The sequence below is a fragment of the Pleurodeles waltl genome, chromosome 5, assembly GCF_031143425.1.
Source record: "Pleurodeles waltl isolate 20211129_DDA chromosome 5, aPleWal1.hap1.20221129, whole genome shotgun sequence".
Taxonomy (NCBI): Eukaryota; Metazoa; Chordata; class Amphibia; order Caudata; family Salamandridae; genus Pleurodeles; species Pleurodeles waltl.
Window position 1 is genome coordinate 1,485,352,738 of NC_090444.1, and position 20,813 is coordinate 1,485,373,550.

Genomic DNA, 20,813 nt, shown 5'->3' on the forward strand with positions numbered 1-20,813 from the left:
TCCCCCCGGGGCTGATGGGGAACCAAATGCTCTGAATTGGGACAGGACTTCACAGAGGGTAGCACTGAAAACTCTGTGTAGGACAACATACAGTAGACGATGGGCGCTTATATACTTATGAGCTTACTATTGGGCATCCCAGCAGCAGCCGTATTATAACCCCCACAGTGGGACTGGAGAGGTGCTGTATGATGGCATGAAACCGGACACACTTTTTACTGGGGACACGGGAAAAAGAAACTTTTCATCCCGATGGAAACAGCCTTAATGAACAGAAACAAAGTGACAACTTAATTATGATGGAAGGACACAGTTATAATGGAGGAGAGCTTGCCGAAAGAAGTGAGTGAACTGCAGGGTTTTGCACTGTGTCAACTGATTAGTACCTCAAAGATCGGGGACATGGTGGTGTGAGGGAATGTTAAAACCTTTGGGCATCTACAGGAGGAATATGAGGGATTGCACACGCGTTTATAGGTATACACAGCTCGCATATGCCCTGCAGGCTGGTGCACACTATTGGTCTGCTTTGCCTGACCAAGGAGCAGTAACATCCCTATAAAAAAAAAAACATACTCCGTATTATGCTGAGTGATTTGACCATCTTCTGACAAAAATGAGAAAGGGCTCTGAGTGTATTGGAAGATACTACCTGAGATGCATCCTCGAGCCACCTTAGAGCGGTAGCTTTCAAGGCAAGGTTGTGTTTGATCCAGTTTAAGGTCCCACATAGCGCATAATATGATAGACGCAGACTCTACAAAATATGAAGGGCCCAGACACCAAACTATCAGAAGTGTGGCAGGAAAGAAAGCATTTTTCTGCTTACAATTTGAGAATATCCATAAATGCTGAGGAAAAAGCAATAGCAGGCATGGATGGACTGGTGTATGGGGTATAAAAAGTGTTTTTGGGAACTGAGTCTGTCTTAACAAATTTGACAAGATCTTGAGTTATGTAATGAGATCTGATCATACAAATAATGCAGTCCAAGGCCATGAAGTGTAGGGACAAATGAATAACTGCACAGTGAGGAGGCTGGAGGGAGGGAGGGAGTTAGTGATCTATTCTCCTTGGTCACGAAATTAAAAGTATAAAATGTACGCAGGATAAACCCCAGGGGTTGTGACCAGCTGTCCACTAAGATGTATATTGTGGCTGTAGTCGAGGTTCCCTCCTGCCCGGTAATGTTTCTTGGTTTTCTGTATGGTTGATAAAATCCCAATCAAACATTTATATATAAAAAGACTGGACCGTTGCTAGTCTACCAAGGTAGGACAGCCTGTAACATTTTATTTTTTAATTGATATAGCGCTTTTACTTGCCAGTTAGTAGTGAATGTTGTAGCAGAATATACAAAGAAAATATGAATTTGCTTTTTTCTATATTATATCATCTCTTTCCATTTGTTTGCAGAAAGAGAAATAAAAGAATAATTGTAAGCGAGGACAAGCCTGTTTGCATTAGTAACAGACTTTGCTGCAGTCATGTTGGAAGAGGATATGGAGGTCGCCATCAAGGTGGTGGTGGTTGGAAATGGTGCAGTGGGGAAATCTAGCATGATTCAGCGATATTGCAAAGGCATTTTCACCAAGGACTACAAGAAAACCATTGGGGTCGACTTCCTGGAAAGACAAATTCAGTATGTATCTAGAACACTTTGTCTTTGCTGATTTTAAAATATTTTTCTCAATTGTCAATGCTTAGCTTTACCTTAAACGTACACAAGAAGTTACAACCTACCTTAACTCTCATGAGAGTTTTTGAAAACCTGAGATTTACTTGCACTGCTTGAGTAAATAATAAATGGTATATTCTCTGACTGTCCCTCACTCCAATTGGTGTTTTTCTTTGGAGAGTACTTGCATGCTTTGATTCTTTGGCTTAGAACGTGTAAAAATGTGCTATTGAAATTCACTAGAGCCCATTGCAAGTGAGTTTCAAACGTCTTTCTGTCTCATTCCCAGTTAGTACCTTGTTTCATCACTTTCCCTAATGCTATCTGGTCCTAAAATGCACCTACCAAGTGTCTGTGTCTCTTCGCTAGGTTCATTTATTGAATACAGTTTACCTTTCTTCTGTTGAATTGATAATTGTAGCACTGATGATTTTTTTGACCTGTGACGCTAACCATTTTTCTATTAACTTATGTTATTTCCCAAATTGTAGTGCTGGCTGGGACATTAAAATACTGGTCCTGCCGGTTAAAAACTGAGTAGCTCATTTGTTCACGTGTAAATATTCTGCAAAGTCCCAGACATAATTAATTAGAACTTTGTAATCACATCAACATGGCCTTTCTATTTTTGTTTGCTTTAATTATTCGCCGGGGATCATAAAGTCTGCTTTAGAGCATATATTTTTAAAGTGCTTTCTTCTTATCTTTACTGAATCCGAACCGCAGACTTATGGCAAGCATTCCTCCCTTGTGTGTGTTTTTTTTTTTTTAAATGTATTACCCTAAGTTTTAAGAGTATGCCCAGATGAGAGGGTCCTGTGCTCACTCTGCCACTGGAACCAAGTAACACTCTGCTGACAAGCGTCAGTCAGGGCGAAAACTGTCTAGTGTCGCTTTTGTTTTGCGTGATGGAGGACCTGGCCTGGTATTTTAGACTTGATTATTCCTTTTGGTGAAGGGTCAAGATCTGATCTGCCTTTGGTGTGTCAAAACTGAAGTGACATTTTGGGCAAAAGAAAAATGGGTTGGAAAGCTACCAGAACAATTGTCAGTGGCTAGGCATATTGCAAGCATTCTCCACTTTACCTTTTGTGTGTTTGATGCCAAAAGTTTTACGTCATCCCGACCCCAAAACAAAAAGCTTGGAGTGATCCGTCAGACGGGGGTCACGAAAAAGGGTGGGTTAAAGAAGTTGTTTCTCATGTTAATTCCCAATGGATCTTTGAACAAGGCTACAGCCTGAACCACTGGACAGAATTGCACCGTATTTGGCAGAAAGCTAGCTTTTGGTATGCAGATTGTGCTTTCGCTTATTTGGTGTGATTCCGTTCTGAAGTTTTTGAGATATTTAAGGGAAAATAAATTTGTATATCTCTGGCCGCAACGTCTTTGCGAAGATTAGGAGCTTGTGCATGGCAAATGCACAGCTCTGATTGGCTGCCAACTCTTCAAACCAGGAAGTGTTGGCAACCATCTTTGGAACCCTTAGTTCTGGTGCTGGGGTTCCAGAGGGACAGCCCCTAGAACAAAAAAAAAAAAACGAAACAGTTTGTTGTAATTTTAACGCAATTGGGGCGGATTCGGTGAAAATGTAAAAACAAAAAACAAACTTTATATTCTGAAGCCCCGAGGTAGACCAAGTCCCGGGGTCATTGCTAATTTAATGCATGGGGCTGCTGACAGCTCCCACCAAGCAAAAGCAAACAAATGACACTTTCTGGCAGCGAGAGCTGTCAAAGAGCTCCTGCTGTGAGAAAGCAGAGTTTTCATCTGTCTTGTTTGCATGCGAATATGCATGCACAGAAGACAGATAAAAACATTGCTCCCGCACGCACAGAGCTGCGATTGAAATCGGCCTCCTGCTTGTGGGAGCAATGCTGGCCCCCGCAAGGCGTGGGGAGCCAGCTAGGACCGTGGGGCCTTGAAGGCCCCACCCGTGGGGGGGGGGGGGTGTGTGTTCTCGTTCGTTCTCTCTCTCTCTCTCTCTCTCTCTCTCTCTCTCTCTCTCTCTCTCCCTTCCCTTCCTCCTTTCCTTCCCTTCCCTTCCCTTCCTCCTTTCCTTCCTTTCTTCCCATATTGGGATGAAAAAGAGGGAGAGCAATTGTCATTGCTATGGTCTCTCCATGCAATGACTTAAAATAGTAAGACTATCAAGATGTTTGGTACAAATGTTATAGTTACATTTGGATGCAGAGTGGTATACAGTCACTGCTGGCCTATTGGGCAAGTTCATGTACTGTCACTGAGTCGGCTGAAGTTTCAAATCGGAGTATGGCTTTGCAGTGTGCTTGTTTATTTACTAGGGTGTTGACTGTTAAACTTTCCTAGTGATGGAAAATTCACGTTTCTTTCCTCTCACATGTGTGGATTGCGTGTCATAGGCATGTCTGGAAACAGCCCATCAAGGAGTCACCTGTAGCTTAATGCTGAAGGTCTTAGACCCTCACACTGACAGTTCAGGGTTCTACTCCAGGTATGTCGTGATAATTTCCCTCCTTTAATTTCTTTTAAACTTCAAAAGTTTAAGGTTCATACTTAAAGGTGATCTCACTCTTTTTTTTTTTTTTTTTTTTTTTCTTTTTTTAATTGAACATTTTTTCTTTTCAATATGTCCAGGAATCTCATTCTGTGTATATCGTACATCAAAGCCTAAAAACTCTCTCTCTCCCTCTCATTCTTTCTCTTTCTTTCTCTCTCTCTCTCTCTCTCTCTCTCTCTCTCTCTCTCTTCCGGGCAAACCCTGCTGTGCACGATGGAAGGCCGTGCAAGATGCAAGGTTGGGTGCTTATAGCGGCCAGGACCTGTGGCCAACTGCCACCGTTAATATATAGTAATGAAAATTGCTATATGTTAAAAAAATTTTTTTTTTAAATGCACGTTTACTTAGAAAACTAAAAGTTAAAGGGACGTTATAGTTAGGCTCACATCTTGAACGTACAAAACCATAGAACTTCACCTGTTATAGTTAGAGTTGGCTCAAGTAACTATAATTTGTGCCCTAAGGTAACTATAACTCACTTCCTCGCCGTGCACTTCTAATTACCCCACAAATTACAGTACTCATGACATGTAATATTTGCAGTAAAACATTTTATTAAAAAATCTGCATGGTGGGGGCCCGGGTCATATACATATCTCTGCAGACAGGGAAAGAAAGGAAACCTCTGCTTCTACAAGTGAGATCTGTTTGACAGCCCTCACTTGCTGGAACTGGAGTGTTTGATCTGACTTCGCGGGAGCTGTCAAAGCTCCCCCACAAACATAATGTATTTGGCCTGGGCAGTCCCTGGGGCTGTGCGTGTCCATCACCCTCCCCTGCACAATTTCTTTGGCCCCAAGGAGGTGGCAGTCCCCTCATTCACAATGTATTTATCCCTGGGGAGGTAGTAGTACCCAGTGCTGTGGGGAGACACATGGCCCCCGCATACAATTCAAGTTTTGTCCCGTGGAGGTGGCTGGTCTAAGCCCTATGAGGGGGGTCATGTGCGCCCGCCTACCTTTGTCAATGCCCCCAGGACCTGGCCAACCCTGTTTACAAAACATGCACCGGGAGCTTATGCTTGTGTTTGTTTTTTTTTTTTGTTTTTTTTCGCCAGATCCATGGGTCTGCTGCAACTCAGCAAAAAAGAAAAAAAAAATTGTGTGTGTGTGTGTGTGTGTGTGTGTGTGTGTGTGTGTGTGTGTGTGTGTGTGTGTGTGTGTGTGTGTGTGTGTGTGTGTGTGTGTGTATATATATATATATATATATATATATATATATATATATATATATATATATATATATATATATATATATATATATAAAAGCAAAGCCAGCAACTCACAGTGAGTTCTTTAAGCAGTTTCATTATTCCAGGCCTTGGGTTATAAAATCATCTCTGGACACGTGTTTCTAGGTCAATCCTTTCTTCAGCAGAGAAAAATATTAAAGTGTTTCACCCTCGTAGGTGCAGCCAGTGCTGGAAGTGTTCCAGGCATTTCTTTCTTGTTGAAAAGACCGGCATGGCTTCAGCTTGTCTAATTGCAGGCACCTGATTAGTCTCTTTAAATACCAGTCTGCCCCAGTGGGCCTCTCAAGTGAGTACAGTGCATGCTGGTTATGGTGGTCCTGCAATTTTTTCATTTTGCCCTAAGTGGGTTGCTGGAGCCAGACGAAATAATGAACCAAAGTGCAAAACCTTTGTAGGCGAATCCAAAGTAAAATTGTCAGATTTGCTGTGAATATCCCAACCTGAATGCTCTTATGTGACAATCCATTTTTAGTCACACAGACCTGCTTCGATGTGCAGTGGTGCTGCTTTCCCGGCTGGACAGGCCGGTTAATTATAAAAAACGAAGTTGTCCTCATGTGAAAGCGCACTCCCAACAGGTTATATAAACGGAAAGAAAAAAGTAAAGCCGGCTATTCACTGTGAATTCTTTAAGCAGTTTCATTATTCCAGGCCTGCGCTTTCACATGAGGACAACTTCGTTTTTGATATTTAACCGGCCTGTCCAGTCGGGAAAGCAGCATACATATATACACACACACACACACACACACACACACAATATATACACAATATAACCACTGGCAGTTGGTAGCTATAGTTAGGACCATGTTTCCATAGAAAATGCATTGTTTTGCTTCCCTACATCTTTGGTGCCATTTGACGAATATTCCTGAAATTAACCCAAAAATGTGTGATGGTGATTCTTGTTGCACATGGAAAGTTTCGGGATAATCTGTCATGCTGGGGTGAGAAAATGGTGGGGGTGAGAGGGGGGGATGTTCCAAAAAGATGCGTTTCCCATAGGAGTTTTGAACATGACTACAGTCCGAATTGCTGTACGGAATTACATTAAATGTGACAGAAAGATAGATTTTGTTCCGCAGATTGTGCTTTTTGTTTTTTGATGTAAATCCGTTCAGTAGTTTAAGAGAAATTTAAAGGAAATTCAAATTTGTTTATCTAGGGCTGTGCTTCTTCCCCAGGGACTTTGCGAATAATTCAACCTGTGAGTGTTATCCGATTCCCTGAAAAAAAAAAAAAAAAAGTGAAAAAAAGAAGGGGGCCAGGGTAGGGACACTCTGATCCCTTAGTCCTGGTGGTTGGGTTTAAAGGGACCACGCTAGAGCAAAAAGCACTCCTTCTTCCTCCCCCCCCTTTTTTTTTTTAAACTAATTTTTTGCTTCGACTATGCGACCAGGTGGCAAATTTGCAGCAACAATGTAACAAAAAAAAACAAGTGCGATCTCCTGTGCTTGTTTCTCCTTCTCCTACACTTGTTTTACTAAAGCCCCCTGGTGGGCCAGGTCCTGGGGGCATATCAAAAATAAAGGAGGGGGAGCATGGGGCCCCACACCTGGGCTTATTTATTCCCTTGGAACTGCCACCTCCCTGGGGCTTATATTCAATAGAATGGGGGCCCATGCGGGTGCCCCTGGGATCGCCACTTCCCTGGGGCAAAATTGTAGACTCAACCCCCCACCATCCTCTGGGACTGCCATGTCCCCAGGTCAGCTGTTTCAAACGAGGGACTTCCACCTCCCCGTGGCTGAAATAAAAGGAGATAGGGAACCTTTGCTGGACCCTTGGTACTAGGACCACCATTTCTTCTGGGGCTGTTGAGGTGTTGGAGGGGGCTGTGCAGCCTTCCCTCGTGGAGCCAAAAATGGCCCTGGGGACCGCTACCCACTCAGGGCCGGGGGTGCCCACCCCTGGGACATAGCTATTTGCTCTGGCTTGGTTGGAGGTTTTGCAACTCCTGTTAAGTCTGAACAAACACAACTCCGCTTCCGGGAAGTGAGAGCTATCAAAAGCTCTCACTTGCTAGGAGTGCAGGTTTTGCTCTGTTTGGAAACTGAGGAAATGATTACTCTCGCAGGCAGGGAGCTGAATGTTTAGCAACTCACTGTCTGTGACAGCAATTCCGGCTCCCTCAGGAGGCTCCCCCGCAGTCCCCATTGTGAACACTGGATGCCCTTGACGGCATCCAGAAGAGATGGCCAGGCCCTGGGGGATGGGGTCCCCAAGGCCAAAATTGGCCAAGGGTTGGGATAAATCTTCTCTTCCCAGATGTGTTCTAATGGGCAGGCTGTTGCAGGTGCCACCAAGCACTCTAAAAGTATGGATGGTGAGGGCCTTACCATCAGTGGTACGGGTACTCTGTTAGTAAAGGAAAGCTGACCTTGGTAGAATTATCATGGTTGCAATAACAAAGTAAATATCCAGCCTGACGTATGTCCTTGCACAACGTTTTAGTAATATCTTACACTTCATGAATATACATACACTGCGAGTGAGAATTCCAGAGGTAGAAAGTACACAAAACCCAGTATGTAGAAAATGGTAACACTGTAAAATATAGTAGTAAAACCAGGGCCCCTCACTATTCACACTGCAGTGTTTGTAGCCAAATTATTGTGAACATCAATCAACACATCTCGCAGTGAAAGGCATTATATCCCTCCGTAAAGGTAGGCAGTGTTTGCAAACAATGTAGTTATTGTGATCAGCCAACTGATGGAAGGATCCATTATCCTCTCAGGAAACAAATACTTAGAAATAGGTTAAAAAAATTTGAGTTGCACTATTATTGTCCACACTCACCTAAAACAGTAATGAGACAAACCAATTTCGAAGTCTACCTGATGAAGAGTATACCTTCAGGGATGTGGAATTCCTATCGCCTGACGCCCAGGACATCTTGTTTGGGGTCAAGGGCAACAAGTTTTTATGTTTACTTTGTCCTTGGGACAAGTAGGCCCAACCCTCTGCAGCACAAACCCTTTGGCTGCCTGTTTACAGAGAGTGGAACTCTCTACAGTTGAGGTAATGTGTTTCCAAAAGATAATGCTGTTCGAACTTGTATTTATGGTTCATTATTTGAAAACCTTAATTATTAGGGTGAGTGCTGTAAATAAATGTTTTAAGGTCACACTTCACTACTGACGTTGGTTCCAGTACAAATAAAAAAAACGTGTATACATATGTTTGAAAAGTTTAGGCTATGAGGCTAAGTATAATGCTCCCAGAATGCTCTCTGATTAGATGCAAATGAGGTGTCATTTAGTAAAATGTTTTGATGCATGCTAATATTTCCCAAAAATATTTCTAATGGAAAATCAGTGTAACCATTTTCAACACGATTATGGGAAGCATGAAAATAAACAAACACTGACAAAGCCAACTGATCTGACATATTTTTATAAGTCTTTTGGTTTCACCAATGCGTGTCTTGTTTTGACATGGCTTTTGTAACACTTTATTGTTGTGGGAGCTACCAGGCCCTCAACATTGTAACAAACACTGGCAAAAAAAAACCAAAACGTTTTTGAACTCTAAAAGCACACGTTGCCACCAGTGGCATAACAAAGGCCCCGCAGCCGCCCTCCAGGGGGCCCCTTCAGCACACCACCTGCCCTGAGTGAGTCTGGAGAGGGGGCTCCTCCATGTTCTTTGCAAAGGGGCACCCTCCAGTTTCGTTACGTCACTGATTGCCACTGTAGTTCCTGACACTGAACAAAACTACTTTGTGTGCCAATATGCTCCTTGTGGAAGAGAAGAATGCGATCACTCACAGTAAAGCCAGCCGAAAGAGAGAGAAATAGAAGTTTAATAAAAACAAAATGTCTTTAACACCAGACCTAATTAGGGACCAAGACCCACATGTAGGTAGCTTTTTGCATGTCGCAAACAGCGACTTTCGCTGTTTGCGACGTGCAGAAAGCACATTGCGGTGCACAAACCCTGTTTTGCGATTCGGTAACCTGGTTACCGAATCGCAAAACGGGTTTGCGACTCGCAATTAGGAAGGGGTGTTCCCTTCCTAATTGCGACTCTCAGTGCAATGTAGGATTGTTTTGCAAACGCGGGCGCAAACCAATCGAAGTTTGCACCCATTTCAAATGGGTGCTAACACTTTCCCCCTGGGACCCCTTCCCCATTGTGAATGTCACTGTAAACATTTTTTCAGAGCAGGCAGTGGTCCACAGGACCACTGCTTGCTCTGAAAAAATGAAACGAAAACGTTTAATTTTTCGTTTTTGTAATGCATCTTGTTTTCCTTTAAGGAAAACGGACTGCATTCCAAAAAAAAAAAAAAACTGCTTTATTGAAAAGCAGTCACAGACATGGTGGTCTGCTGTCTCCAGCAGGCCACCATCCCTGTGAGGCCGCCATTCGCAAGGGGGTCGCAAATTGCGACCCACCTCATGATTATTCATGAGGTGTGCATTTGCGAAGCCCTTGCGAATCACAGATTGTGTCAGGGACACCATCCTACATTCGGATTTGCGACTCGCAATTTGCGGGTCGCAAATCTGAACCTACCTACATGTGGCCCCAAATTCTTAAAGAAAGTCACAAAAGTGCACCCATGGTATATGTCGTACCCCTATAAAATATTTGTGAACTGTATTTTAGCATGGGTAAATACGCATGTGTAGATTTGCTCATGTGAAAATCTATTGAGCATTTGCAAGTTCATTTTCCCTCCAGCCACTTTCTTCCCAACCCTGGAAGAAGTTCTAATTCTGCCATTGTCAGGAGTAAATGTCCAACCTTTCTTATTATGGGAAAATATTAGAGAGAAGCTGGTGAAGATCTTTAAAACATGCAGGTTAGTAGGTTTGCAGACTCAAAGGCATTCCAGGTGGAAAAATAAGGAAATTGCTACAGTAGGGATTGAAACTGCAATTATTCAAGCCCTACTATGGTAGTAGCCCTGGCATAATCAGAGAGGCTATTATCAGAGCTCTTACATAATGAGATTGCTGCCATAATTTGGCGCCACACTACATGGCACCAAAGGGACAAGTAGATCTTTTTACAGGACAAGTAGATTTGAGAAGCAACCTGTCCCGTGGACAAGTAGATATTTTAATAAATTCCACACCCCTGACCTTGTAATTTGCAAATGAGTGGGGATCACTGTTTCGAAGTTCAGAGCATTGATGTTCAGAGTCCAAGGGTAAACAAAACTCCTGGCTTCGGGTTAAATATCTTTAAAGAGGGGATATCTTGGTACCTGTGGGCTGTTGAAGCTGTAGATCAGTGGCCCATCATGGTGGAGAATGGGCATAGGGGATTGACTGGAGGGAGGTGGGGAGGTAACCTCTTTGAGCATGGGGAAGCAGACCATTTTCTAACTTGCAAAAACCATCATGAGCCAGGAATCTGGCTGGCTACCAAACTAGGTACCAGACTATCACAACAACAGGGTTAAACAAGGTCTAAAATAATAAATGCAGAGTGGGTCTCTTTGCCAGGTACAGTCACTGCTCGACTCAGTTGTACTTGTAGCTGTTATTCTTTGAGCAGCACTGCTTTGGCCTTTGGTGATGGGGAGAGAGAGTTTCAAAGTGCTGTTAACATGCACTCTACGCTGGTCTCTGATGAGGGATCAAGAGGGTTTAAAGGAGCTATATATGTGTCTTTGCACTCTTTGACTTAGATGTGGGCTTCCACACAATGTAGGTCATCAATAGGGCAGTCGAACAGAACTTCAGTAAAGGCGTTATATCCCTACTGTACAGTAATTCAATCTTCGTACAGATAGGCAGTGTTTGCAAACCAACAGCAGCAGGGTCCGTCCAGGAGGCCTTCAACAAACTGGAGGGGAAGCTTCAGATTCTAGTTCCATGTTCAGGCATTTTGGCCACTGCCTTTCAGAATCTGCATCTTTTACCTTTAAAAAATCCAGCAGTTTAATCCAGCCGGCTTTCCTGATGGGGAGCACTGTGTAGTACTTCCAGATAGCCCTAGAAACAGAAAATCTGAAATAGAAGAGAGATGTGGTTGTCCTCTGTAGGCACAATTCAGTTTTCATCTTTCAACAATCATTTGTACAAAAAGAAATGTTCATAAATGGCTGTGGGTAACCTAATGTCAGGTGCACCTATACATGCTTCTGTTCTACTGAATACAATCAGTATTACAAAACTTTGGTCCATTATGTTCATATATCTTTAAAGCATGTATGAATTAAAAACTAATGATTACTAATTTACCCCAAGCCTCTGTACTTTATTTCTAGGGTGCCTGTGCACCCGCCTATGCACCTGCTGTGCACCCTAAATACTGTAATTTCACTGCCAACAACCAGGGCATGTAGAGACCTGATAGAGGAAGATTTGGGCTATTCATTGAGACTGCAGGTGAAGGAGACTAATGGAGACTTTCCCTTTCTGGGAACATCATTAAGGGGTGCAGTATGTTATGCTGTTTTATCAACATTTGGGTTTTTACACAAACCGTTCACTCCAGCAGCAGTATCCTGGTGCTGTAACCTAATAGAGACAAAGGTAAATAGCAGGCAAATCAGATGTGTGAACAAATGGATAAAATAGACACATTGTAACAATGTTTTGAAAACGTTAAAACTGTGACAGGAACAAATAAAGAAGGACAACTTATTCCAGCGGTAAGGTGCAAAGTAAGAAAAACTGCGCTCTCCATTTTGACTTGTCTGTATGCAGCGGGGTGGCTAGTGCATTGTTAAATGATCTAAATTTCCTGACTAGGTTGTAAAATGTTATTCTTGTCTGAAGGTAGAGTAGACCCTGAATGTACAAGGCTTTGTGGGTGTGGCAAAGTAGCTTAATAATGAAACACTTTCTGGCAGGAAGCTAGTGAAGCGTTTTCAGAAAAGAAGCTGTTCAGGTGCCACATGGAAGCTGTGTTCTGCCCCATTCAAAGGCACAATATAAAGAACTCATTTGCCACAACCAGCAAAGCATTATCATAGCCAAATCAGCTGGTTATGAGATCCTGAATATTGGTCTTTCTACAAGTCAGAGAGACCCAGGTGAACATCTTTCTAACCAAGCAAAGGTTTCCAAAGCAAACATTGCCAACAGCAGTACTTTGACTTGCCACGTTAAGCGTGTCACCCAGCAGAATATCAAGGTTCTTTATAACTTTTTTGGGGAGCTCCAGAGCTGCTTAGAGTGGCTCCCAGATACTAGCTGAGACTCTCTGCTTGAAAGGCTATGTGTGCTGGGTACGGAAGCAGGCTGTTACAAGATTGATACAACGTGCACCATATGCTTGTGATAGGATGCTCTGGGCTGTGAAGCCATTTGAAAGAGTACTCAAAGTGATGTCTGTACAATGATGGAGGGATGGATTCAGTTTTCCCCCAATAATTCAAAGGCAGTTCTTCATTCAGGATGCCTGAGCATGCAGACAGTCTCACCATTTGGCTCTTGTCCAGATTTTGTCTAGTCAATACCACTAACTGGGTGTCATCAGTGTATCACAAAATCTCCAGGCCGAAAGACCATACCACCTTGTCCAGGGGGGCCACATAGATATTAAAGAGGGTGGGACTCAAAAGAGTATCCCTGTGACTCTCCACATGTGTTGCTAACTGACCTAGATTTAAAAGGTTGGATGAAAACCATTTGAGATTCTTTCTCTAGAAAGTCCTTCAGCGAGGCCAGGGCCTGAGCGTGAATCTCAAAGTTGAAAAGCCTCTCATTCAGCACCGCATGCGAAACGTATCTAAAGCTGGAGAAAGTGCAGCAAAATTTCCTTTGTCTAGGCTGGTCCTGATTGCACCACTGACTGCCAGAAGAGTGGTTTCTGTACTATGCGCTGCCATAAAACCTGACTGCGAGGACTCCAATATTTGGTTTCTCTCTCTGATACTATTGCTTGTCACCATAATGTTAACGGGGAACAGCAGCAGCGTGATTGAGTGAATATTGGAGAAGTTGGCAGGGCCAGCTGTGGGTTTTTATTCAAAAATAGGGTTGGCATGTTTTCACCTTTTGGCACTGCAGCTGTTTTTAGTGAAATATTGAAAAGGTCAGTAAAATATGGCTAAGAGAAGAAAGACGACAAAAGATGGTCTGGGCATGGATCGTCGGCAGACTCAGACTTGACTTGACTCAAATCCTGAATCTCTTCAAGAGAAATTAGGCCAAACCTTACCAGCTGTGAAAGTGCATCAGAAGGTGAGAGGAGGTCTTGTACTTCGCTGTGTGAAGGCTCTAATTCATAATCAAAGTCCTCATATGTGTAATTAATCTTATAATAAAAATGAGGTGCCAGTGAGTCACATCTTTCCAGTAAGACAGAGATTGATAGCCTGAAAGAGTCAGCCGTACAAATTATTTTACGGTATTAAGACTTGTGAATCCTATCAGCCAGTAGATTCCTACTTGCCTCCCTTGGGTGTTTCTGATAAGTACTTAGGGAGTGCTTATAAGACAGTTTCTTCTCAGGATATTTTGACTGAAATCAGGCTTTTTCTGGTTTCTTACACCATTGTTTCTCTCTTCTAAATTAATTGTTGTACCATTAAGCCTGGTATTTATGTTGCCTCATTTTAAAAGATTCAAACAGGACTAAAATGTCAGAGCATTAGTCAGCGACTTATGAAACATTCTCGCAGCGTGATCAGTGCCTGTAATGTCTGCCAAATCCTGAAATTTCAAGCAGTCCCCAGATTGATCTGATTAATTTTCTTCCATGTTGCTTCTGGCTGTGAAAGTATTGGAATCTTCACATAGTTTGACTGTAAATTAATAAGGAAATGATCCGTCCAGTTAAGTGGCATAGGTGGATATACCTTTATCTAAATTGTTGCTATAAAATATTAGGTTCAACATATGGCCGCCAACCTGCACCGGACCATAAACCTTTTGTGCCAATTCAACTGTTCCCAGGTATACTGTCAATTGAGTGACTTTACTGTATTCCCCCAATCATTAAAAACTTTTTGGCCCCAATAATGTAGGAGAAAGCAAATCTAACAACAATAAACCAAAATCTTTCATCAAACTGGGAGGATGATAAATCAAAGCTTCTTTCCGGGTGTTATGCATGAGGGTCTCTAATTTGGACAACATTTCCAAAGGTTTGGAAAAATGGGATCAAATAACAGAAACGTTTACGATATTCTAACCCAGCTACCAGTCCTGTCTTCTCTGTCCATTTTAATCACTGTACAGTGATCATGAATAGCAATGGGTATTTAAGGGAGGACAGAAGAGTAAAGCCAAGTGTTTGTAATAAGGGTTTTCAGAGTTGTGAGATGTCAAAAGATCCCAGATTTCCATAGGATTATTTCCATCACTTTTCTCAGGAGTAATCGGTGCAGTGATCTGCTATTGAAATAGAGACATCATCGGTTACCACTTCCAGCAGGTAGGAGATTTGTCAATTTCACTGGTACAAGTATCTGGGTCCACTTGCAGTGAACCAGGCACAGCAGCAGGGGTAGAGACTTTGATATTCCTGTGTTTCTAGCAACAAGAGGCAAGCCAAGAAGCCCTTGGAGATCACTTTGGGTTGCAAGGCAGAGTCCAGCTCTCCTTCAGCAGGGTCAGAGGGAAGCAGGACAGCACAGCAGAAAGCTGTCTTCCATGTCTGCAGTTACAGATGAACGTAAGGTCCAGCAGTGTAGCAGTTCTTCTGACAGAGTCCAATTGTACATCAAGAAGTGTTTGATTAGGTGGGGTCAGAGACCCAGTACTTATACTAAAATGTCCCTTTAGAATGGGGTGACTGCAAAGAAGAGTCTTTGAAGTGCACAGAGGCCCTTTCTTCCTAGTTCTGGCTCTAGACTATCAACAGGGGTTAATTTGTCCTTTGTGTGGGGACAGGCACTGCTTATTCAGGTTTGTGTCAGCCCATCCCCCCCTTTCCTGCCCAGAAAGAGCAATCAGAATGCAGATTAGTGTTCAGATACACATAACCTTCCTGTGTTTGTGGCTGTCTAGAGGGAATGCACAAAATGTAGCCGTCATCCACCCCAGACGCGTATTCGAAGAAAGCTCCAGGCACATAGACCTATAAGAACAGGCATTTCTAAAACATTAATGCTAAATCTGAATTTACCAGTAAAGAGGATTTATTGTTACCATTCTAATGTTATGAAACATGATATAGCCATCCCTCCTCAGTCAGGAGTTAATGCTTAAAAGTGTAATAAGGAATTCCCAGTGTTAACCTATGAGAAGGGCAGGCCTCCCAATAGTGAAAAATGACTTTGGGAGTTTTTCCACTACCAGGACATGAAAAACATGTTCTAACTTTTAGTCATATGTGCTACCTAGGGCTGTCTTAAGGGTGACTTATATGTAATAAAAGGGAAGTTTAAAGCTTGGCAAGGGTTTTTTTTTTTTTTTTTTAATGCCAAGTCAAAGTGGCAGTCAGACTACTCACACAGGCTCTGCAGTGGCAGACCAGAAACATGTTTAAAGGTCTACATAAGTGGGTGGCACAATCAGTGCTGCAGGCCCAATAATAGCATTTAATTTACAGTCTCAGGATGTTTGGTGTGCCACTTCACTTACAAGCAAATTAAGTATGTCAGTTGGTAAAGTGCTCCTATTCCTAAGACTATCAAAAAGAATCAGAAAAAATATGAGACAAGCGGGCAAAATGTTTGGGGTAAGACCACCCAAAGTTGACAAGTCTAACAACGTGTGTCAGCAGAGATAAAAGTTCTTGCCAACATAATCTGCCTCCCTGTAGTTAAATCTGCACTTCTGCTCCTCCGCCTTGTTTTTAAAGGTTAACCCAGTGTGTATACCTGATGACTAGAACGTGAGGAGCACCAGTTTTCGTTTTTAACATCTAGACTCCACACATTTTCCGCATTTTTAACATCTAGACCCCACATATGTAAAAAGACAGGGAATCTTTAAGAGATAAACGAAAAATGGTAAGAATGACAAAGCTACACTAGTTATCGTGGACCTTCAGCTGTACAGCTTCCGTTGGTGGTGAGTGGGCCTCCTCCGGCAGTAATGCCCTGCAAAATGTATGTGTATTCAAACTTCTTCTTCTGAGTTCGACCTTGTAACAGGCATGAGCAAATACATTTCAGGGGTGGCTATTGATAGGAAACACTGCACAAATTAGTTTTGATTTTGGTGACTGTTTCTCCAGGTGAATATATTGCACTGGTTGCTGTATTTTTTTTCCTTTAAAAAATAATAATAAAGTTGGCTATAAAATAAGGAAATGTATTCTACACTTAAGAGGAAAGCCTGAGGGAACTATTTCCGACTTCATGAAAAAAAGGCAATCAAGAATAACTTCACTGTGGTCAGGATGGCGTCTCTGCACGTCCTCTGAACAGCCCCCAGCACACATCACTGCCACTCTAACACTACACATCATTCGAAGGTGAAATATGAAGTGGTGCCAGAATTCTATTTCTAATGGATACACCTACCTGTGGATTCCTCACCTAAAGAATTCTCCCCTCGCGCCAGCTTCGACGGAAATTTCTTCTAGCTCTGCACGTCGACGATGACGTCACAATAGCCCGACTCCACGCGACGCCGTATGACGTCATCTAGGCAATAAGAAGCCCTTGTCGAAGTGCAGACGTCAGTTCCCTTATTTCCGTGCCTTCGAATAACGGTTTTTCTTCGAGGCTAACAGGGAGCTACAGTTGCGCATCTGTAGTTACTAAGTCGCAGCCAAGAAAATCTGACTTTAAGCCTTGTAACCAGTGTGGGGGTCGGATGTCGGTCACTGACCCCCATGAAAATTGTATATGGTGCCTTAGTTCCGACCATGAGGTCGAGTCATTCGGTTCCTGCCAGCGCATGAACCCTAAGGCGCTTAAGGAACGAGAGGCTAAATTGTGCCTGGCCCGTTCCAAGAAGAGAAAGGAAAGGCGGCATCGGAGAGAGTCCTCTTCAAAATCTTCGAGGACTCATCGTCGTCATGGAGACTCTCTGCGCCGTCACGACTCTCGGTGCCGATCGATTACAGGTCGGTCCAGGTCCAGATCAGCATCTCCATCAGCTCTGCGCTGTCCGATGTGGGATATTAGCCCGACCGTCACTCCTCCGCCTCCTACGACTCCGGCTTCACCTTTGTCGGTGTTTGAAGTCAAGCCTCTTCAAGCACCAGCGGCTTCTCCGGAGCAGGAGTTGCTTGGCCCATCATCTGCTTCTATGCCGGCGCCGACAACGCAAACATACCCAGCTTTCCCGGCGCCGGGTACGGATCCTGCGGCATGTTTAAATGCCATGTTCAATATCTTTTCCACCATGGCGCCTGGTGGAGGGCATGCGGGTCCGTCAGGCCCTTTAGCTTTTAATTTGGGTGCTCCGGCTCCTTACAAGCTGACGCCCTTCATGCCGTTTTTGCCTTCTGGAGCCGCTGCGGCGCCGATGCCCTTGGCATCGCCCAGGAGTCCTGTGACACCTACAGCGTCTGCTACTCCGGTGCCGGTGGATTCTCCACGGATCCAGTCCACTGTCAAGGTGCCTGTGGTGCTGCAGGGTCCGGCGTCGGCTGGATCCGAAGAACGGTGCCGGTGAAGATCTTAGGAGTTGGCCGATGCCGTATCAACGCCGGGACTCGAATCAAGACTCCAGTCCAGACGACTAGCTTTGCGCCTCCTGGAGGTGGAGGAATATAGCAGGCAACATCTGGAGGAAGGCGAAATCTTGGAGCCTTCAGGTGATTATCAAGGTCTGGACACTGCAAGTGGTATTGACACTTCCTCTGAATGGGATTTGGCTTCCCCTGGGGAGTATACCAAAGAGGCTGCATCTTTTCATGCAGTAATAAGGAAGGCTTCTGACTTTTTAGATCTTCCTCTTCCGGCTGCTGAGGTGAAAAGGAACCTTTTGACGGAAGTGCTGCATCCGGCTTTGGTGGTGGCTGAGCCTCTCTTGCCCTTCAATGAGGCTCTCCTGGACCCCATCAAGGACATTTGGAGGAAACCTGTGACTTCTACAGCTGTCAACAGGGCGGTAGCAGGGCGCTATCGTGTGGCTCCAGGTGACCCAGACTTCCTCTCCAAACATTCAACTCCAGAGAGTTTGGTTGTTCAGGCTTCGTGCTCCTCCCGGTCATCCCCTGGTTCGTTCCCCGGGACCCCTGCGTACAGGGAGTCAAAGAAAATGTACCATGCTGCAAAGAAGGCCTTTTCGGCATGCAGTATGGCCTTGAAGTTGACCAATGCAACCTGCATTTTGGGACGTTATCTTCATGCCCTTATGGAGGAAGCAAAAGGTCATCCAAACTTGCCACAAGAGGTGTTGAATTTGCTAGCGGACGCTCAGGCGGCGGCGACCCAGGTGATCCAGTCTGGGTTGAACACCTCAGACTTTGTGGCAAGGGCTATGGGCACATCCATAGTATCGAGGCGTCAGGCTTGGCTGCGCTCTTCACGTTTCTCTACGGATGTGCAGGCGACTCTTCTGGATCTGCCTTTTGATGGGGAAAAACTCTTTGGGACAAAGGCAGATTCTTCTCTTGAACGTTTCAAAGAGAGCAGAGCCACAGCGAGGTCGTTAGGACTTCCGGCAGCCACTTCCTCTACCTTTAGGTCATATAGGAAGTTTAGGGGTTTTGGACGTGGCTCCTCCTTTCGTGGCAGGTTCCAGGCACCACAACAATCTGCAAGCTCCTTGCCTTCAGATCCTTCAGTGGCAGGGGCAGAGTACGTACAAGAGGAGCCACCCAGCAGCACTCTGCCTCTTCCTCTTCCTCGGGAGGGATGCAGCAGGGAAAGCAGCCTTAGTCCTCCACCACTCCCTGTTCACTTGTCTCCGGTAGGGGGGAGACTTGCCCAATTTCTTGCAATGTGTGAGTTTATAACATCAGACTCTTGGGTCATCGACATTGTAAAGAGAGGGTACGCTCTTCCCTTTCGGGAGTTCCCTCCTCCTTTCCCTCCCCGCCATTCCTTCTGTTCGGAAGACCATCTTCTGTTACTGCAACAGGAGGTGTTATCCCTATTGTCAAAAGGCAAAGTAGAGTTGGTTCCCGAGCAGGAGAGGGGTAAGGGCTGTTTTTCAAGATACTTCCTGATCCCCAAAAAGGATGATCATTTGAGACCAATTCTGGACTTGAGGATTTTGAATTGGTTCCTCAGGCAAGAAAAGTTCAAAATGCTGACCCTTTCACAGGCTCTTTTGGCGTTGAACGAAGGAGATTGGATGGTGTCTGTCGATTTGCAGGATGCGTACTTCCATATTCCGATCCTCAAATCGCACAGGAAGTATCTCCGGTTTGTGGTGGGACCGCAGCATTATCAGCTTGCGGTCCTCCCGTTTGGTCTTACTTCAGCACCTCGAGTCTTCACAAAGGTGATGGCGGTGGTAGCGGCTGAACTCAGAAGAAGGGGGATAGTGGTGTTTCCCTATCTGGACGATTGGTTGATCAAAGCCAAGACTCCAGAGCTTGTGCGGCGTCACCTGCAGTCGATAACTCAGTGGTGGTTCGACCTGGGTTTTTCAATCAATGTGCCCAAATCTCGCCTGGAGCCCTCTCAACGCCTCCTGTTCATAGGGGCAGTACCGGACACGACATTGAATCAGGCCTTTCCTCTGCCCCAGCAGGTTCAGGACATTCAGGCGTTGATTCCGATGTTTCGAAATGGAACGGCTGTTCCAGTCCTCACGGTCCTTCGTCTGCTCGGTCTGTTTGCTTCTTGCATACTGCTGGTCACTCATGCACGCTGGCACATGAGGGCTCTTCAGTGGTGCGTCCGTAGGCAGTGGTTTCAACACAAAGGGGATCTCGAAGATTCGATCACTATCACCAGAGACACTGCGGTGGATCTTCAGTGATGGGCAGCGATCGGCAACCTGTTGCAAGGAAGGCCGTTCTCGCTGCCTCCGCCGGTGGCCACAGTTGTAACGGATGCTTCTACACTAGGGTGGGGAGCTCATCTGGGGGACCTGGAGGTCAAAGGCCTTTGGTCTCCAGTGGAACATCAATCTGTTGGAATTGCGGGCAGTATGTCTGGCTCTCAAGGCCTTTCTCCCTTCCATTCGCGGTCAGTCAGTCCAGGTTCTGACGGCCAACACTACTGCGATGTGGTATATAAACAAGCAGGGAGAAGTGGGGTCGTACCTTCTTTGCAGAGAAGGTCTTCGACTCTGGTCCTGGCTTCAGGACCACAAGATTTGCTTGGTAGCAAATCATTTGGCCGGAGTTCTGAATGTACGTGCGGATGTTCTCAGTCGACGCAGCTCGGTCGGCCACGAGTGGCGTCTTCATCCGGATCTGGTTCTTTACATCTTCAAGATGTGGGGGGGTCCGCAGATAGATCTGTTTGCTACTCAGGAGAACGCGCAGTGCCCGTTATTTTGCAGCCTCCAGTATCCGGTGCAAGGAGCTTTGGGGGACGCGTTTCAGATGTCCTGGAAGTGTCAGTTGCT

The 20,813-nt window shown here is 44.7% G+C and overlaps 1 protein-coding gene across 3 annotated transcripts in view; it reads left to right on the forward strand.

Moving 5' to 3' along the window:
- The window catches only part of RAB23 (RAB23, member RAS oncogene family), a 194,602-nt gene that overhangs the window by 56,952 nt on the left and 116,837 nt on the right, over positions 1-20,813 (forward strand). For all 3 annotated transcript variants that reach the window (XM_069235761.1, XM_069235763.1, XM_069235762.1), the window contains exon 2: positions 1,417-1,642. In XM_069235761.1, the coding sequence (XP_069091862.1) occupies positions 1,488-1,642 (155 nt within the window). In that variant the 5' untranslated portion in view covers positions 1,417-1,487. The remainder of the gene's footprint in view (positions 1-1,416; positions 1,643-20,813) is intronic.